At 45.2% G+C, this 20,393-nt stretch overlaps 1 protein-coding gene across 1 annotated transcript; it reads right to left on the reverse strand.

The window, feature by feature from the left end:
• Positions 1-11,304: 11,304 nt before the first annotated feature.
• LOC117431352 (15-hydroxyprostaglandin dehydrogenase [NAD(+)]-like) lies at positions 11,305-16,767 on the reverse strand. The gene is made up of 8 exons (XM_058996558.1): positions 16,616-16,767; positions 15,482-15,584; positions 14,906-15,024; positions 14,344-14,450; positions 14,084-14,180; positions 13,823-13,899; positions 12,785-12,948; positions 11,305-11,658 (listed from the first exon to the last, which is right to left on the reverse strand). The coding sequence occupies exons 2-8, from the start codon at positions 15,577-15,579 to the stop codon at positions 11,538-11,540; spliced, it is 783 nt and encodes a 260-aa protein (XP_058852541.1). The 5' UTR covers positions 15,580-15,584; positions 16,616-16,767; the 3' UTR covers positions 11,305-11,537.
• Between the last annotated feature and the right edge of the window lie 3,626 nt (positions 16,768-20,393).

Here is a 20,393-nt window from a genome sequence, read left to right on the forward strand (position 1 = left end):
ATACCAATAACAGTGGTTACAATATGAGGGAATAAGAAAGTTTATTTTTTTTTATCAACTTGGCCGCAGTCTTTTGTAGCCTCAGGACCTATTCAATCCCACATGTGAAATATTCCGGATCCGTAGAAAGCAAGTCTTGCAAGTGAGTGTGTCTACAGCAGCCAGTCTATTGAGTCTCAAGCAGATAGAGTCCACATTGCCCCTTGTCCTGGCTGGAGCACCAGCTACAGATTACAGTGAGAATGAAGAGGCCGGGTAGGATTTCACATGAGGAAAGGCATGACTTTCTCATTTAATGGAAGGAGATGAGACCATGCTACGAAGCTGGCTCCCGAAACACTGGAAAATAGTTTGTTCTCAAGATCAAAGCGAATCCTGTCTGATTGGAGTCAGGATAGATTAGAAAGGTAAAGGACAGATAGAAATCATGGGGAGGAAGCTTTCCTTTAATATTATCACCGCCCCATCATCATCCACGCTACGGCACCGATGAGGATGAGGATGAGGATGAGGATGAGGGTGGTGATGTCAGTTTTTCCAAGACTTGGCGCTTCATTTGTGGTTTTGGCTTCGCTTCATAATAACATGTTAAAAAAATAGAGCCTGAAGTAATTCTTGTGACATTTCTTTTTTTTTAAACTAGTGGTACAAATTACTCTTGAGTTCTTGCTGATGAACGGTCCAAACTATTTGAAGCTGTTTAGGTTTTTAATCTGACGGGGTGGGGGTTCTTCCCCCGCAAATTCTCTTTTAATTTGTCAAAAACTGAAAGTCTTTTGTCTCTCTCTCCCCCTCTCTCTCTCTCCCTCTCCCTCTCCCTCTCCCTCTCTCTCTCTCCCTATCTCTCTCTCTCTCCCCCTCTCTCTCTCCCTCTCTCTCTCTCTCTCTCTCTCTCCCTCTCTCTCTCTCTCTCTCTCTCTCTCTCTCTGTAACACACACACAGATGGCCACATATACAGCAAACAGAATTCTAATTTTGTGAAAGGCTTTCCCCAGAGAATTTGAATTGTTAAGCTGCACACTTTTTAGCGGTTGGGGCTTTGATGTTTGAAATCAGGACAGTTGTTTTTGTTTGTATCATTGCTTATCACTTTAATGCCTTCTCCTGTCTCCACCGCTCCGCAAGACTCAGACTCCACCGGCCATTCCAACACTAACAGGCCCTGCAGCCAGGGACTCCATTGCCGCCAGACTCCACTGATAAGAATGATGGATGGGAGCAGCTCTGGCTCCATGGCCCAGCAGCTTCCTGGGAGCTAGAGATAGCCTAGCTGGTTCAGTAGGGGCTAATGGGAACCCCTGTTACTTTGAGAAGCTGGAGCTTGAGCCAAAAAAAATTTTCACTTCAACAGATGTAATAGTCCTTAAAAGCATTTTTCAATTGTTAGTCAAATGCTGTCACACAAGAGAACTAGGATATCTGTTGTCTATGTTGGCAGAAAAGTGTAATAGTTGTAGAAACACACACTTAGGAAATGCATTTGAAGTCCGTAAAGGCAGCAGTGTGGAGTAGTGGTTAGGGCTCTGGACTCTTGACCGGAGGGTCGTGGGTTCAATCCCAGGTGGGGGACACTGTTGCTGTACCCCTGAGCAAGGTACTTTACCTAGATTGCTCCAGTAAAAACCCAACTGTATAAATGGTTAATTGTATGAAAAACAAAATGTGTAAAAAATAATGTAATTGTATGTATAATGATAGACCTTCCACTCCTGGTCTTTGTTCCAACCCTGTTGTAAATGGTTTAATTGAACCCATGAACCATCCACCTAGACCCTGAAGTGGTTCATGATCTCATTTTACCTGTAAAACCTGGAGTGGAATGGCCCTCCAGGACCAGGATTGGACACCCCTGGGTTATTGGGACAAAGATCAGCGCAATGATGGGTTCATAGTGCTCTGAGAAAGCCAGTGGAGGTGTGATGAAGACTGGGCTGCTGGTTCATAGTGCTCTGAGAAAGCCAGTGGAGGTGTGATGAAGACTGGGCTGCTGGTTCATAGTGCTCTGAGAAAGCCAGTGGAGGTGTGATGAAGACTGGGCTGCTGGTTCATAGTGCTCTGAGAAAGCCAGTGGAGGTGTGATGAAGACTGGGCTGCTGGTTCATAGTGCTCTGAGAAAGCCAGTGGAGGTGTGATGAAGACTGGGCTGCTGGTTCATAGTGCTCTGAGAAAGCCAGTGGAGGTGTGATGAAGACTGGGCTGCTGGTTCATAGTGCTCTGAGAAAGCCAGTGGAGGTGTGATGAAGACTGGGCTGCTGGTTCATAGTGCTCTGAGAAAGCCAGTGGAGGTGTGATGAAGACTGGGCTACAGGATAGTGCAGAGTTTGGTTGTTTCATCGACTGTAGTGCAGAACCTGCTGGCAGTCAGCCTCTCATCCACGTTTACACTGGACTCTTAGGATGGCTTTAAGCCATAACAGCATAAGGAAGGCGTACCTTATTTGGTCTTATTGCATCACTTGTTTGGTCGTTTAACCCAGATGTTTGTCCCAGTGCCAATACGGTTGGCATGGTGTTGTGTATTGAAGCATCCCTTGCAACAACACGACACCAGACACCAAACTCCAGCACTCATTTCAAAGTCATATTGGTAACTTAATCAGCAGAAGAAAACATTCTTCTAAATGATCATACTGTTTTAATGTAATGTGCTACATGCTTTATTCCTCCCATTTGTTTTTCAAAGAGTTTCTTGGTATTTTTGATGTCTTTAAGAAAGCTGTATAAAAGCCACAAAGTTCCAGTTGGGATTGATTTGTTTTCAAGGCTGGCTGGAAGTCTGTGCGGCTCCTTGTAAGGGCAGCCCTGTGATTCATTAATTACATAACCGACCGGAGGAAGAAGAAAACCTAGCAAAGGAATTTCAAACTCCTTTCTGTTTGCGATGTGCTTTTGTGCGCCTCAGTAAATCCTGTCTCTTTCTGGCTGGATTTCAGTTTCTCTTCAGCAGTTGAAGGTGCACTGGGCTGTCTTCTTGTTCTCGTTGCTTTCAGAGGTGAAGATGTGACCTGGCGTGACCTGCACGGTACAGCGGGATTTCGGGGATCAGTGTATTGAAACCAGTTGAACTGTGAACCCTAACCTAACGGTCTGCTGACTGTGGTCCTGTATTAAAGAACCATGGAAGCACAAAGGCAGCTATAATGAGATCTGATTGGAGGATCTGTACCCATGTAGTAATGGTGTCACATTGGTATAGCCCAACACACATTGGTGATCCATTGAGGTATCAGAATCAGGACCAGTTTGCAGTCCTATCAGAACCCCTGTGCAATCACCCATTGTGTTTCCTTTCATGGTGATGGGTCTGCTCGGGCTGACAATCAGAACTCCAGTGTTATTTTTAAACATTCTGTACGTGAAGTTCCTAATGACACTCTAAGGTTTTAGAGCTAAGGGACTAGCGGTCCCGTCCCATTATTGTAAAGTGTGCAGTCATCTCCACTGGTACTTCAGTACAGTTCAACCCACAGTCCACACCAGAGGCTGTTGGCAGGGAGTAGGGCCGTGTGGGAATATTCCATAATATCTCACCTATCTAATCATTTGAGCTCAAGTACGCAGGGATAGGGAGATTTATCTAAAGAATTCCGCTCTCGTGAAACTTGAGATACACTTCACTTTGATGCATGTGTTTCTGTTGCAGTGTATTCCTGATTGCATGTGTTTTATCAGTGGCTTGATTAATACAGGCAGGGCTCTGGTGCTGGTGGTGCTGCTCCGGGTGCGAATGCTGGTGTTTCAGTCCGCACTCCCAGGCTTGTGTGCTATGACAGGTAGAGCAGTGTGGCTCCGGGTGGTGAAGTGGGAGCTCTCGTCTATCAAGTGTGTGGAAAGACAACGTGTGAATAGGCTGGAGCTTTAGGTACCTGATTTCTCATGGAAATACACTGGTGGTCTTCTAGCTTCTGAGCTGCATGACCAAGAGCTTTTTAATAGTAGCTCTACCTGACAGGGGTTAAAAGCATGCTTCATGCTCAGTGCTGGAAACACACCTGCCCTGCAAGCCTGTGTGATCGAGGCTGGGATCACACCTGCCCAGCTAGCCTGTGTGATTGAGGCTGGGATCACACCTGCCCTGCCAGCCTGTGTGATTGAGGCTGGGTTTCATGCTCACAGCTGGAATGTGTGCTCAGCCCTCACAGAGGCTATTAGGGTGCACACCTCCTCCAGAACGCAGTGCAGATAAGACCAATTGAAAAAGAAAAGCACTTTCTTAATGCAGAGACCATTATTTCATTCCAATCTCATTCGCTACTTTAACTCTTCAAACTCAAGAAACTCGTAACCAGCTTTTCGATAGATGAATGGTTCTCAATCGTGTCTTGGAGGGGAGAGACGGGTGTGGGGTGTGGGGTGTGCAGTGTGGGGTGTGGGGTGTGGGTTAAGGTGTCTGCATAAGAAAAATCACCCTGTTAAATTCTCTTAATAAACCCTTAACAATAGTACATTTGCACAGTATGTTTGCTCTTTGTCCCATGCTTTCCCCTGGTTATACTATGCATTTACCAGAGTTATCAATGTTGTTTTTTCTATATGCTTTACCTCTCTGGGCTTTACAATGCTTACCTCTGCTTTACTGTGCATTCCCTATGCAGTGTGCTGTATTACACTTTACAATGCTTACCTCTGCTTTACTGTGCATTCACTATGCTGTATTACCCTTTGCTATGCTTTTACTATGGGAAACTTTTACGAGGGAGAATGACGCTGTCTTTTTTAGTGTTTCCTGTAAATAGCAGTGCCTTCACTGTGTATAAAAAGCCATGTTTTCCAGGACACCGTGTGCATTGGGGTATATCACTGAAGCCAGTGCTGCTGTTGCATCCATAGCTGTGCTTTCTCTCAATGGTTTTAATGGTTAATCGCTGGCAGGGGATCTGGTGAATATTTCCAGCTGTTTAGTCTACCAATCAGAATGGTGACAAAGAGTCTGCGGGGCTGGAGAGGCAGTGTGCTTCTGGGACCCCCCCCCCCCCCCCGACCCTGCCAGAGCTTGTGGGCTACAGTTTATCCTCAGCTTTGACAGAAGCATTACCAAAACATGATTTAAACTTTTACAATACCGGGGTCTGCTTAATATTACAGTGCTGCTGATTTCACAAGGTACTTCAGTTCCCAGTCCATCCACATGCAGTGCAGAGCATCTTACTGTGTTAACACAATGTGTGTGTGTGTGTGTGTGTGTGTGTGTGTGTGTGTGTGTGTGTGTGTGTGTGTGTGTGTGTATATACACACAGGGAGCACAGTACCGCAACACTGAGAGTCCAGGGCTTTCTTCACACTGATCTGCAGGGAGCACAGTACCAGAGCACTGAGAGTCCTGCCAGAGGTCATGTTAAACTCCTCTGTGCTGTTTGTACCATAACAAGGTAAAGCAAGATAGAGAAACCCATTCAACAGCTCAATATTAGAGGAAGCAGATCAGCTAATACTGTCTGTTGACAGAATGGAGATACTGTTATAGCAAAGCTGCAAAAGGCTTGCAAAGAAATACTTATCAGCGGTCTTCTCTCTGTGGCAGAACCACAGCGGCTCCCCCTACTGGTCATTGATGGTAATACCTGTATGGCTGTGTCTAACTGCACACTTGTAGGAATGCCTTGGCCATTTCAGAAGTCTCTTGGAAGTTTTTGCCAAGTTTCTTTTTCAGTTTTACAATAAATAAATAATATCTGTATCCGCCAAAAAAAAAAAAAAAAAAAGAAATGAAAAAGCCTCAATCCCTAATTTCACCACCGCTGTGTGTTTTGTAGAGAAGGGTGCGTTTAGGGTTAGGGTACAGCACAGGAAGTGTCCTTTAGGGTCCTGCAGGATCGCATTTAAAGCAGGCAGGGAATCCACCTTGCAGACTGCTGTTAATATCTCCCATGCTCCTTCAGCTCTGAGGTGTGGCCTGATAGAGGGACACAGACACGGGGAACATGAACGGCTGTAGGGATTCTGATAGGGAGATCCATCTGTAAATACACTAACACTTTACATCAAGTGTCTAATCACTGTGTATTTACAGAGCAGTTACTTAGTGAACACACGTGTACTTACACACAATTACAATGTTAGTGTGCATAGTTATAATGCACTTCATGTGAATTATTTTTTATTTTGTATGATATAAGTCTAACCCTAACCCTTTTCTGTAAACACCCCAATAGCTGCCAAATTAAAAGTTTTGATCATGAGCCAAGAGTGTAAACCCTCATCCCTTTTCAAGGACGCTTGAAAGAAAATTCTCTTGCTTTCTTTTGTTCTTTATTTGTGGCACGTGATCATTTTGAACCCCTGTATGCCCCTTGCTTTGCATGGTTCTGCAGTGCGTCTCGCAGCAGGCAGCTCCTCGGGCTGTAATGTTAGAGTCAGGCTGCCACCTCTTAGCTAAATATTTAGGAATGTGACTGCCAGGGCTCAGTAATGAAAGGCTGTGCTGTCCCTCGTGGATCAGCCCCCCCTCTCACTCCCTGCTCTGCACAGACACACACGGCTCAGGCTGAACGCTGGAATGAAGTTGCAGGGTTGTGTTTGTGTATTGGTCCTAGCAGAGGTCCTGTGATAATGTGTGTGCTAGATTACTCCCTGCATTATATCCCACACTGGGATCTGCAAGTACTGGAAGTGGCTGCCTCTGACACTGAAGGGATTCTGTTCCTCATGGCTTTCCCTCGTAAAGAGGTTCAGTCACACTGTATTTCAGTCCCCAGGTACTCCTAGACTCAATTCCACTACAGAGCTGGATTCTTCTGAGCAGCATGGGAAGGTTTGCAAGACGTTTCTCATAATTAGAATAACAGTTTTATGAAGTAAGTAACTTGCTTTGTAACTCTACTTAGCATTGCACACAATCCTGTTTATAATTTATTCATTCTTCCTATTGTAAAAAAAAGGTGATACCACCAAACATAAAACAATTGGGTTTCCGTCCCTAAGCTGTCTAATGGTGTGGTTATTTGTTTAAATGCGCTCTTTGAAACCACAGAGTTTTATAGCTGAGCTCAGTGCCAATTCTCCAGTCACAATACAGCTGTTTTCCATCTTTGCAAGAAATTGCAGCTCGGTCTTTTTGAAGCTCTTTCCAATTACAAAGATGAAGAGATGAAACAGTGTGGATGAGGAGATGATTACCTGGATCATGTCATGCATGACCTGGCTGGAGCCTTCACAGTACTTGGGAGAGTTCACTGCTGCGCTGAGTTTGTACAGACAGGTGATCATAGGGGCTGGCATGGGACTGTCTGTCTGCTGATTGACATCTTGGGATATTTTATGAACCGTGAGGTGTGATGAAACTCCAGTGATTGTGACATGTGGCATCTTAACGAGAGGGTTCCTTCCTCCTTGCTTTTTATCACACAACCTTGGGTTCATTTTTAACACTGACTCGTTGTAAAATGTTAAAGTTTTTCACGTACATTGTCACCTAACCTGCAACTTTTTACTTCCAAATATAATAGGAATAGTGGAAACCTAAAGCCTTTAAGGCATGAGCTAATGCAAGCTTAAGCAGAGAGTAGTTATACAGTGATGATCTTCTGCATAGGAACGTATTACTGCAGCCCTAAACTAGCAAGACAGAATATGATTAGGAGGTCTTCATACTGAGCCAGTCAATATTCAGAGCTCATGATCACACACATACGTACTGTAGAAGCACATTGCCAAGGCCCCAGCTTAGTGGAATAGGATTCAGTCTGGCACGCTGCCGCATCCAGTCCAGTTTGCACTCTCCCTCTTCAGTCATGTGCAGATCCAAACCCCCGTCCAGTTTGCACTCTCCCTCTTCAGTCATGTGCAGATCCAAACCCCCGTTCAGTTTGCACTCTCCCTCTTCAGTCATGTGCAGCATCGAACCCCCGTTCAGTTTGCACTCTCCCTCTTCATGTGCAGCTGTGCATCACCAAACCCCCGCTCCTGCAAGGCGGTGCTTTTCACTGCTCTGCTCACAGTGTTGCTCACATGGTGCCCCAAGCATCCCTAGAAGTGCTTGCAAGCCGCGCTGTGTAATCATTCCAGCGGCCCGGCTGGCTGGCTCTATTACAAACATTATAAATAAACGTGAGGCTGACTGAACTGCTAATCAGCACCCCCCGACTCCCCCTTACATATCAGCCCTTGTGTTTCATTGATCAAAGCCCTGCCTGCTTTATTTTATGGTGGGTAGCTGAGCTTGTTAAAGAGGTTTCAATGCACAGTAATTACAGTTAAAAGGCACCTATATTATTAGAAAACCAGCTATTGTGTGCATGGTGGGATGTGTATATGAGTGAGTTGTGTGTGTAAACGCAGCTCATCCGTATCCCTGCGCGGTTTATTCCCTGCTGCATGCTCTTTTCTCACATGCACATTGTGCCGTTACACAGCGCTCCTCCAGTTTACACAGCGCTTCCTCTAGTTTACACAGCGCTTCCTCCAGTTTACACAGGGCTCCTCCAGTTTACACAGCGCTTCCTCTAGTTTACACAGGGCTCTTCCAGTTTACACAGAGCTCTTCTAGTTTACACAGAGCTCCTCCAGTTTACACAGGGCTCCTCCAGTTTACACAGGGCTCCTCCAGTTTACACAGCGCTTCCTCCAGTTTACACAGCGCTTCCTCTAGTTTACACAGGGCTCTTCCAGTTTACACAGAGCTCCTCCAGTTTACACAGCGCTTCCTCCAGTTTACACAGCACTTCCTCCAGTTTACACAGCGCTCCTCCAGTTTACACAGGGCTCCTCCAGTTTACACAGCGCTTCCTCTAGTTTACACAGGGCTCTTCCAGTTTACACAGAGCTCTTCTAGTTTACACAGAGCTCCTCCAGTTTACACAGGGCTCCTCCAGTTTACACAGGGCTCCTCCAGTTTACACAGGGCTCCTCCAGTTTACACAGCGCTTCCTCCAGTTTACACAGCGCTTCCTCCAGTTTACACAGCGCTTCCTCTAGTTTACACAGGGCTCTTCCAGTTTACACAGAGCTCTTCTAGTTTACACAGAGCTCTTCTAGTTTACACAGGGCTCCTCCAGTTTACACAGCGCTTCCTCCAGTTTACACAGAGCTTCCTCCAGTTTCCTTTTTTACCAAAATGAAATAATCAGATATGCGTCACTGAAGTCAACATTTCATAGGGCTGACTGTATTTCATTTAAAATAGTGAGTTCTCAGTTTATCGATTGCTTTTCTTCGTCATTATATATATATATATATATATATATATATATATATATATATATATATATGTATGTATGTATGTATTAAAATGGGAGAGAGGAAACGAGCCCTGCTGTAGAAAATCTCCCGAGCAGAACAATTGAAATGAAGCTGAGAGCACTGTCCAGAGCAGCCTGGCTGGGCACAGTACAGACCCAGCGAGGACGCAGCACAGCTTTTTTGATTTAAACAATCCGATTAGCAGAGAGTGAGCAAATTAAAAGTGCAAACCCTTTTGAGTCCCGCGGCTCAGCAGTAAATTGCAGGGTGAAAAAATCCCAGATTTTAAATCATGCGTCCTTCGGGGAGCACAGCAACAGAAGCCCCTGTGTGAGGGGCCAGAACAAAGACCGGGGCTTCAGACAGGCCATAGCCTCCACCAATTAACATTCCTCCTGGTTTTACGAGCAGCCCTAGGCCCGCCCCTTCACTCTCACCTCGTAAAAGTCACAAACATCAATTCTTGAAAACCACAACTGTCATTATAATCCCATTAGAAACAACCCATGGAGCAATTTGCAGTGTAAACTCAGGCAAAACTGCCAACTGTGGATCCCTCAGTAAAACGTTCAAACTCCTGCAGAACAAATGAGAACGTTTATTGGGTATAATTTGCCACAACGGTGTAGTTGTAGATTTGGGTTTCGTGCTGCCCTGGGATTTCATTCGAGGGGTGAGGGAAACTCAGCAAGATAACGTTTCCCATTCTGAAATGTGTCAATAAATGCATTTTAAACCTGCCCCGCAACACATGCTGTCTGTCCCTCTACGCCACAGGACAGAGCTATTTATAATAAAATGCATGTGTTTATATCGATATAACATGTACGAGATCATCTCGCTCTGTGCTTATCGTGACCCGTTACTCTACGCTTGTGTATTACCTGGATATTTGACTGAATAATTGAAATTAACACCCCTTATAAAAGTTCCCTATAGTAAAAGCACAGTAGACTGTAATAAAGCACAGTGAAAGCATGGTGAAGCAGAGGTAACATTGTGACAAATAACGAGGTCTGGTAAAGCATAGTAATAAACATGGCAAACAGGGGTAAACACTAGTAAATGCACAGCACAGCATAACCATGGGGAAGCATTGGGGGAACTGCACTCACAGCATGCAAGCATGCAGCCTGAAGCATTTATTACAGACGCACCTGAACATTGCTACAAGGTGTGTGTGCAATATTGAAATGCAGCTCATAACATGTATTCCAGCTGCTGCCCGTTCCCCTCTGTCTTCCAGCAGCCCTAACAACATATCAAGTGATTTCCTCTGCAGGTTATTCGAGCTGTCTCTCCAGCGGTTTCTCATGACCGCATCACAGCTGCAGCAGGCTGGTTTTGCAGCATTCACTTAAAGAGCTCCAGCATCGACTCTGCCCTGAAGACATGTTCAGAATGTATACAGTTGTGCCTGATTAGCGTTCATCAGTGTATCATACAGAGCATACATCTCTCACAGCAGACGCGATGTCATAATACAAAGTAAACATTTATATATATAGGATACTGTATGCTTCACTAAATATTAGTATTTTGAATTGAAGACACATTATTTGGAATCACTTACTGCTGCTTTTGTTCATGTTAAATACTGTTTTGGGCGAGGAGGGGGAGTGGGTTGTGTTTGCTGGTGGAGACTACAGCAGATGAGGGTTCAGCTTTACCCCAGAGATTCCTGCCAATTCCACTGGCCCTGGAGACGCGAACAAGCACTTCAGTGACATGTTAGCGACACCTTGTGGTAAGTAATTTACAATGCAATTCAAATGAGGATGACAAACACTGCAGAATGCCAGTGTGAAGTTTCAAATTCTCAATGGTATTGGCTAATGACAAGAAACGAATATACCTAAAACTGAGATTTAAATATCTAGCTTGTTAATTAAACCAACTGCAACCGACAGTTCTGTGGGTAGGAAACTCAACCACAGCAGAAAGCAGGTCAGTGATAAAACCAAACATGTTACAGTGTTTATATCAGCCTGAATCTCACACAGTGTGCAGGCTCTACTTACTGAGGTCCTGAGCACTGGCTGAGAGTGAAACAGATCATCTACACTTACTACAGTCTGCTTTTGAAACACATGTACACTGGGAACAGATCAACAGCAAAGACAATGAAGTGTTTAAATCATTTGTATTGATTATGTATTATTATTATCTTAATACTGCATAAGAAATGGTCACAACATTTATATTTATTAATTTAAAACAATGATAATTTTATGAAAAATAAAATCAAATAAATTTGCACCAGTTGAGCATTGAAGTGCAGAAGCGACTCTGATATATTGCGGCTCTGGTTTGAAGCTCAGTGGATATATTGTGACTCTTGTGGTGTTTCTCCCACAGATCACATAACACTTTTGGGGTACTCCATGTAGCTGGCTCCTGCCTGGGTCACCCTCAGCACTGCCCCATTCCTGCTGTCATCTGTCACCAACTGCAGAAAGTGTTCAGCCACCTGAGACGGTCTGTGGACACCAGAGGGACATTCAGCTCAGTCACGGGACACACCACAAATAAGCAAAGACTGCCTTCCCAGTGTCTGTGCAAATTCAATATTCCTCATAGAGATTATGACAGACAGCATCCACCTTTCAGCAGTAAATAATCTCTAATCAGACAGGCGCTGTTACAAGACATCTAGTAGATGCAGTAGATATAAGCATCGCCCCAAGGCAAGCGTGCTGTCAGTAATGTAACTGCAGCTTCTCCAGGTCACTAGAGGAAAGGATGTGTAAAAAAGCAGGAATGGCAAAAAGCAGACGAGGCGCACTTTGTATTGGATGCTGCTGATCCTTACAATCACGTTCTGCCACAGCACACTGCCACACTGCCCTCACACCACACTGCCCTCACACCACACTGCCACAGCACACTGCCACAGCACACTGCCCTCACACCACACTGCCACACCACACTGCCCTCACACCACACTGCCCTCACACCACACTGCCACACCACACTGCCCTCACACCACACTGCCACAGCACACTGCCACAGCACACTGCCCTCACACCACACTGCCACACCACACTGCCATCACACCACACTGCCACAGCACACTGCCCTCACACCACACTGCCCCCACACCACACTGCCCTCACACCACACTGCCACAGCACACTGCCCTCACAACACCCTGCCCTCACACCACACTGCCACAGCACACTGCCCTCACAACACAACACACTGCCACACCACACTGCCCTCACACCACACTGCCACAACACACTGCCCTCACACCACACTGCCACACCACACTGCCACACCACACAGCACACTGCCCTCACACCACACTGCCACACCACACTGCCACACCACACTGCCCTCACACCACACTGCCACAGCACACTGCCCTCACACCACACTGCCACCACACCACACTGCCACACCACACTGCCCTCACACACTGCCCTCACACCACACTGCCACACCACACTGCCCTCACACCACACTGCCATCACAACACACTGCCATCACACCACACTGCCACACCACACTGCCCTCACACCACACTGCCACAGCACACCGCCCTCACACCACATTGCCCTCACATCACACTGCCCTTACAGCAGAGAACAGAATGAAACTCACTCTAACACTCCCATATGCTCCAGCAGTTTCTGTGTAGTTTGTCTGAGGTTGGAGAACTGTCCCATGAGATCGTCTGTGTTGAAAGTTTCCAGTATTTCCGTTTTTGCAAAAGAAGGACACAGCACATTTATCCGCACCCCATAGTCACTCACTCGAGAGGCATCCTGCGACACAGAGAAGGGAAAAGATGATTCAGTGTTGAACCCGCACAGCAAAGTTACTTCTACTACTGTGTGCTGTTCTTAAAACCCTGACAGAGCAAGGATATGCAGATATTCAATCCAGCTCTACTGTGTGCTGTTCTTAAAACCCTGACAGAGCAAGGATATGCAGATATTCAATCCAGCTCTACTGTGTGCTGTTCTTAAAACCCTGACAGAGCAAGGATATGCAGATATTCAATCCAGCTCTACTGTGTGCTGTTCTTAAAACCCTGACAGAGCAAGGATATGCAGATATTCAATCCAGCTCTACTGTGTACTGTTCTTAAAACCCTGACAGAGCAAGGATATGCAGATATTCAATCCAGCTCTACTGTGTGCTGTTCTTAAAACCCTGACAGAGCAAGGATATGCAGATATTCAATCCAGCTCTACTGTGTGCTGTTGCACCCTTGTCTGTTTCTCAGAAGGACACACAGGGCTAGATTCTCAAAGCTATTTACTTCAAATCACCGTTAGCGCGTTTTCTATCTGAAAGAAAAAAAATCATCATTTGCATTTCTAAAAGGAATAAAATACATTTTAGACTAATCACTCACAGGCCCCTAAATTAAATGTCAAAAAAGTGTGCTCTGAAATACAACCAAAAACTAAAAACTAAAGATGTTCAACAGAACTGAAGGTGGGTAGATATGGTGAGTGCTAACGAGAGGCTCTACCCTGGCCATGGCCAGCTCTCACTGATCCCAGTGCAACAGCACTGTACTGGAGTGTCCAATCTGTGTGCTGGAGGAAATCACATACTTTGTTTTTCTGACCTATGCATGCAGAATGAGAGGATTTGATTGGAAAGGTAAAGCGTTAACACTGAACCTACTGCTAAAGCCCGGCTGAATCCAACAACAGCATGCTTGGTGGCTGTGTAGACTGGTGCTGAGAGAAATGGACCCAGACCTGGTTAGGAGAGAAAACAAGCATTTAGAGCTTCTTAAAATGCAAGTGCAATGCACGGGTCCCTGTGTGTAGCATTGCACCTGTTACCTCCCTCCTAGGCTTGTACTTTTGCCATTGTGGAACCACTGCCTACAGTGAAAATATGCATTGCATGTTTCCATGCATTTGCATGCTTTTGAATTACCTGCCATTGACGCGATGTTAACAATGACTCCCCCCTGGCCTTTATTCTGCTTCTTCATGTGCTGCAGAGCGAGATAGGAGCCTCTGATCACTCCATTCTGACAGGGGAAAGGAAACACACAGGCGCCATGGGGTATTTAACACAGTAACACATGGCCATATTAAAGAGCTTCCATTTCGATGTTCATCTGGAAATATTGTGGTCTCCTGAGCCTCTCATTAAGCTCAACGCCTCCAGCGCTGCTAAACTGTTTCACTTACCAGGTTGATATCCACCGTTCTTTCCCAGTTGCTCTCGTTCCCTATCCCTGCATTATTGCACACAATGTCCAGCCGTCCAAAGCACTCCAGCGTCTTACGGAAAGCCTCTGAAAACACATGGCAGGGAGATGGGAAAAAGTCATGACAATGTTTCAAATCCATGTCCGCTATCAGTGTTTCAAGCCTCAAGACTGTACATGGTGTGCTGCCAGCAGTGGAGCAATCTTGTTTCAGAGTCAAGGGGATTGCAGCATTTTTAAAACCTGACCTTCAACTTGTTCATGAGACTCTGGAAATTCAGCAGTGCTAATGTGCTGATTCTGATTTTTGTGTTTTGTGGTGCAGCCCCCCCCCCTCCCCCTTATGTAAACAGTTGTAGCAACACATGGGAACATGCGACACAATCAAATAAAAAGGTCCTCATGTGCCCTTTAACCACTGCTGTTTTCTTTTCCTTCCCTTTTAAAAAGTTGAAGGAACGTGTAACAAAGTTGAGTTGTATTTGATGCAGACTCTAGAGAATGCTTTTTGATGCACAAGTGCTGGTTAGAAAGATCATTACCTTTAAGCTGTGTTTCTGAAGTGACATCGCAGGAGATGAAGCAGGTACGGTCTGAACCATACTCTTCATCTAAAGCAGCTTTCAGTTTATTTCCTGTGGGCACGTTGATATCCAAGAGGCTCACCTGAAATGGGACAAAAAGGCTTCTTAAAAACACCGGCTGTTCCGAATTCCGGAAATCCTGTAACCATGACAAGGGAAGTTTGGAAGTATACTTTATGTTAATGAAATATTACCATCAGTATTAATCAGCTTGACCTATATTCTGATACAGAGGAATGTCCGTACCAGGTTCCACTGCATATATACAGATACATGCTTTTCAGTACACAGCTAGAAGGGGTGAGAAAGCTACATGTATTCACTTACTGGACTCGGAGGTCATTTCAAAGCAGAGTATTGAAAGCTCAGCCCAAATAAACTGTCAAAATAACAAACCCCAAAGCTTTCCTCTGGTTGACAACTTCCTTTCCAGGAAGTTATTTTAGTCTCTAGCCTCTTGTTGTGTAACGCACTGAAAGCTGATCTCTACGCTTTCTATGCCCTTTGCCACTCATAGCCTAGTCATATGAATACCTCACCTTTGCTCCATGTTTCAGTAGGATCTCTGCGAAGGCTTTCCCCAGCCCCTGCGAGCCCCCAGTGACAAGGGCAACTTTTCCACTCAGAGCCATTTATCCTGAAAGGGTGACAAGAACACAGCAGACGACACAGTTAGTATGGGAGTCCTGTGCGACTCTGACCTTCACAACGCCTCCCATATCATCTGACACGATGTGCAGCCCACTTGGGCTTCAAACCTTCCCCTGCATGTGACGAGGGTTCATCTTTACACACAGCACTAAGTCTTGGTTCAGCAGCCCTCAATGTTCACAGCTTTCGCTCGAGTGCAAAATGTTTCTTTAGAAAACAGAGACATGTCAAAGAAACTAAAAGCCCTACCCCCATGAAAGACAACGCAGCTGTCCGATACACATGCTGTACTTCTCCTGTCACTGGTAAAGTTTCATGGTGTTTTCTTTTCCTCTATGTACTGCACTGAGCATTGCTGCACATATAACCATGAGAGGTTTGCTATGTGTGTCATTTACAGGAGTGCTGTTCTTTACCACGCTTGCCTGAGCTTAACCATTCTTCCCCTGTTTTTTTGCTGTGCATCTTGCTATGCTTTTATATATATATATAAACAACGTGTAGAAATGGTTCCACTGCAGTTAAATATTTGCAACGCGTCATTTTCAATACCTGTGTAAGCTGTAGCTTTTTATGTACAGGTTTGAAGACTCCTATTCTACACGCTTATTATTAAAGACTGCAAGCCTTAAAAACGCATCCAGTAAAAGAGCCCGTTCGCTTAGGGAATTATTTATTTTATTATTTCATACATTTGTGTAATTCTTCAAATGGTGCAGCAGGTGCTTGTTTATCCCGAACAGCGGCAGCCGAGTCTGGCTTCCAAGCTCGTGTATTGCACATTGATTCAGTATTATTGTATTGTGCAATATTTTTGATACAGTTGCCTCGTAGTCGTGCTGCATCGATACACCCGTTTAACGTGTTCTCTGAACTGTGACGCGGAGCACGCTACATACGGGCAAGGCATACGCTGTCAACGGTGCTTACTTCTATTAGGATACAGCTTTCTATTATTATTACCAGCAGTAGTAGTTGTAATATAAGTTCATATAATATATGTTTAGTTTTACATACCCACGTTTAGAAGACTTTCTTGCTAACTTTGACTGGCAAAACGGCAGACGTCAGGAGCGCCCGATGTCAAAGTCCGCTTCTGAAGCAGATGTTGAGGGTTTCACAATTCAGCATGACTTGTGTTTATCATCACAAGGTAACAAGAGGAGGGGCTTAGCGTTTCCACGCACAGCAATGCTGCTTTTAGGAAAGCCTCCCACTTACAGAGACACAAGAAAAGCATGGCTGAAATATCTGGAAAGAAATCTTGAGTGTGCAGAATTACTAATGCAAGTAACTGTCACAAAAGTAAGAATGAATCTGAAATGTATTTTCTAGACACATTTCTGTTCATTATTATTAATATTATTGCTCGTGCTAGTGCTAGTCTTAGTATTATTGAGAACATTCTAACAGGTTCGTCACATTTGCATGTTATTATTGAGAACATTCTAACAGGTTCATCACATTTGCATGTTATTATTGAGAACATTCTAACAGGTTCGACACATTTGCATGTTATTATTGAGAACATTCTAACAGGCATTTGAAGGTTATTATTGAGAACATTCTAACAGGTTCATCACATTTGCAGGTTATTATTGAGAACATTCTAACAGGTTCATCACATTTGCATGTTATTATTGAGAACATTCTAACAGGTTCATCACATTTGCAGGTTATTATTGAGAACATTCTAACAGGTTTGTCACATTTGCGGTGTTCTTATTTGGTGCATACATCACTTTTCTTTCTTCTTCTAAGATTCCTAATGCACAGGAGTTGAATCCACTTCAGGTTTTACTTTAGACCTAACTAGGGTAACCATAGAGACAGAGCCTCTGGGGAGTGACTCAAAGTCATCGTTAGCTGGTTACTCACAGGGCTTTGTAACTGAAGCCTCATTCCCATCACTGCTTGCATGTCCCACCCAGATCAGATAATCTGCTGTCTCTTAAAACGACCTGGACACTTGGAAGTGGAAGATTTTAAGAGAGGCTGTGCCTCGACTCCAGGCTACATTCTATGATAAAACAAGAAGAAACTAAACCAGAAAGACAAGCATTTAGACGAAGCCGTCCCTCAGTGCCACAGGTTCTGCCTTAGGCTGGGTATTAGTCCCCTCCCTGTGAAAGAACTGAAGTTCACACCACTGAGGACTGAGCATGCACTGCCTGTGTGGACTGACTTCAGCCAGTAGGTGGCAGTGTAGTAGATGGTTCCCGGGAAAACACCACAAGATTAGAGTTGGAATTAAAACCTGTATTTGCAGTACGTCCCCACAAGAGGGCATCGTAACAAGAACATTTCTGTTTCTCTGACGTGTCATTTTGGCTCTACACTTTACACTTTACTCTAAACAGCTACAGCACCCTGTATTAAATATATACGCTTAAAAAGATGGTAATGTTGTGAGGGAAATAATAGACGCTCGAAAATTAAACAAGGGTTTAGGATATGTTCAATATTTCGAAATTCAAATATATTGTCATATATTCGGGGGCAGGACTGTATATTACAAACACGTTAGAGATAAAGTTTGAGTTGCACCAGCATTAACCTCCCCCCCCCCCCCCCCCCGTTCAAATACAGTATATTGACTGACTCCTGAGTGGCCCTGGCAAACACGTTGTCCTTGTCTACGAGAGCAAACAGCAGCATTTACTTCAGCAGAGTGTGTGGTGCAGGGCCACAGCTTTCACGTTCTTAAGATACAGCACCCTCTTTTAAAAGAACATGCACAAAGTGCCGGCATGCTTGAATGAAGCCCGTTTCACACCTGCGCTAGTTCATTGCTGGAAGGGCTGGAGGAATTGCGCCATTCAGAATGGCTCGGTTGTGTCTCTGATCTGAGATGCGAGGGCAGCCCGCTGTGTCAGCGGCAGTCTGACTGTTTGTAATCTTTGGCCTACATTGCTCAACGCACTGCAGCATTTCCCAATGCAATCCTAGCAGGAGGCTGCACTTCCCACAGCGATCTGTATCCACAAGTGTAAATGTACGTGGTGTTGCTCTGGACTGGGTGTGCAATGAGGCCGTCTCGATCTGATCCCTTCATGCTGTATGAACCCCACCCAGCCTGGGCTGCCAGCGCTGCAGAGTGGAATGCTAGCTGTCCCTGGCTGCTCTGTGCTGATTACTGTGTCCCCTCCCGTTCACAAAGATGCTATCTGAATGCTCTCAGCTGTCTGCTGGACCATCGTCTCAATGCTGTGCTGGCTTCGGCTGTCCAGATAAGGCAGGATCACACTTGCGCTTGTTTTGAAAACCTTGTCCTGCTGCATGTTTGCATTGAGGTATCCCTGTTGTTATTGGTTGAGAGTGATTGTTCGCTTGCTGTGCTGAGCTTTTGAAAGGGGCTGGATTACCTGCACTGACGCCCCGTCTCTTTTCATAACAGAGAAGCTGCTCAGTTATATAATTAGTGACATAGTCAGAACGAAGACCCTGACTGGGAGTGGCTGAGTAGCCGACCCAAGATTAGACGATACATTAAATGAGCAGAACCATGAAACACTGCTGGGGCTCTGGGAATGGGAGCCTGCCCCCTGCTCCCTGCTCCCTGCCCCCTCTCCCTGCTCCTCCGCTCCACCGGCTGCTTGTTTCTCTCTGCCTGTGCTCAGTGCTTATTTTGCAGTTCCACAATTGAAACCCTTCCTTTGTGATTTGCTGACCAGTTGCTGACTAGGTTTTATTGGTGACGCCCGCAGCCATTTAGCTGGCGATTACATTACTAAAGGGGGCCAATGGGACGGACAATGCCAGAGAGCTTTTCATGACACTGATGTCATTGTGCACAAAGGAAAGAATTCTGCAGCGAGCAGGAATATCTGAATGTGTTTAACTGTACCATAACAGAGCGACAAAAAGAGGGTGTGTGACTGTGTGTGTGTGTGTGTGTGTGTGTGAGTGTGAGTGTGTGTGTGTGAGTGACTGTGTGTGTGTGTGTGAGTGACTGTGTGTGTGTGTGAGCGTGCGTGAGTGTGTGTGAGTGTGTGTGTGTGTGTGAGTGTGTGTGAGTGTGTGTGCGGGAGCGTGCGTGAGTGTGTGTGCGGGAGCGTGCGTGTGTGTGTGTGAGTGACTGTGTGTGTGTGTGTGTGTGTGGAGGACACACTACAATGTGTTTTATGAATCAGTCTTGTCAGACTGTATTTATAAAGTTCAGGATATTAAAGGGGTTGAATTGCACTGCTGAAAGGAGGAATTCTACATTGAGAACAGCATCTCTTTCCCAGGCTGCACAGCGCGACCATTGAGACTGACCTCTCAGCCAGGGATCACTGTAAGCCTCTTCGATTCAATTGTAAATCCAATTACTATGCGACTTCAAGTCTTGCAATGTAGAGTGTGCTGCTCCCTGCCTGTGTCCTTGATATTGAAGCTGAGAAAACACCAACACTAAGATGAACTGCTGAGCTCTGTGATCTTGGGGGTTCAGCTGCCATGTCATACGTCATACTTTCTTTTTTAAGGAACAAGGCAGAGAAGTGGATATCACACTGCATGACTTCAGACACACACACTCGAGGGTACAAATCAAGTACAGTGCTCCCAATTTCCCCATTGGTTCATTCTCAGCTGCAGTTCATCACCAGTAAGCCATGCTGACAGTGAATTATTCGCATGCTGTATTTTACTGTATTACTGTATTTCACTCGCTGTCCATCCTGTTTCAAAGCTACACAGGGAGCCCTGCAGGCAATGGGATGCCTTCACCATTGTGTCCACTTTGAGACACGTCTCAACCCAAACCTTCATTATTGAAAAGATATCATTTTAAAACTAAACCAAACAGAAA

Source organism: Acipenser ruthenus, chromosome 22 (genome assembly GCF_902713425.1).
Source record: "Acipenser ruthenus chromosome 22, fAciRut3.2 maternal haplotype, whole genome shotgun sequence".
NCBI classification, from domain to species: Eukaryota; Metazoa; Chordata; class Actinopteri; order Acipenseriformes; family Acipenseridae; genus Acipenser; species Acipenser ruthenus.

What these genes read in the sequence shown, in the direction of transcription:
- LOC117431352 (XM_058996558.1), bottom strand. Translation starts at nt 15,579, where the DNA reads ATGGCTCTGAGTGGAAAAGTTGCCCTTGTCACTGGGGGCTCGCAGGGG. An exon ending in GAACGGTGGATATCAACCTG is followed by an intron (nt 14,181 to 14,343) that starts GTAAGTGAAACA and finishes TTCCCCTGTCAG; the next exon opens with AATGGAGTGATCAGAGGCTC. An exon ending in GAGCATATGGGAGTGTTAGA is followed by an intron (nt 11,659 to 12,784) that starts GTGAGTTTCATT and finishes TGGTGTCCACAG; the next exon opens with ACCGTCTCAGGTGGCTGAAC.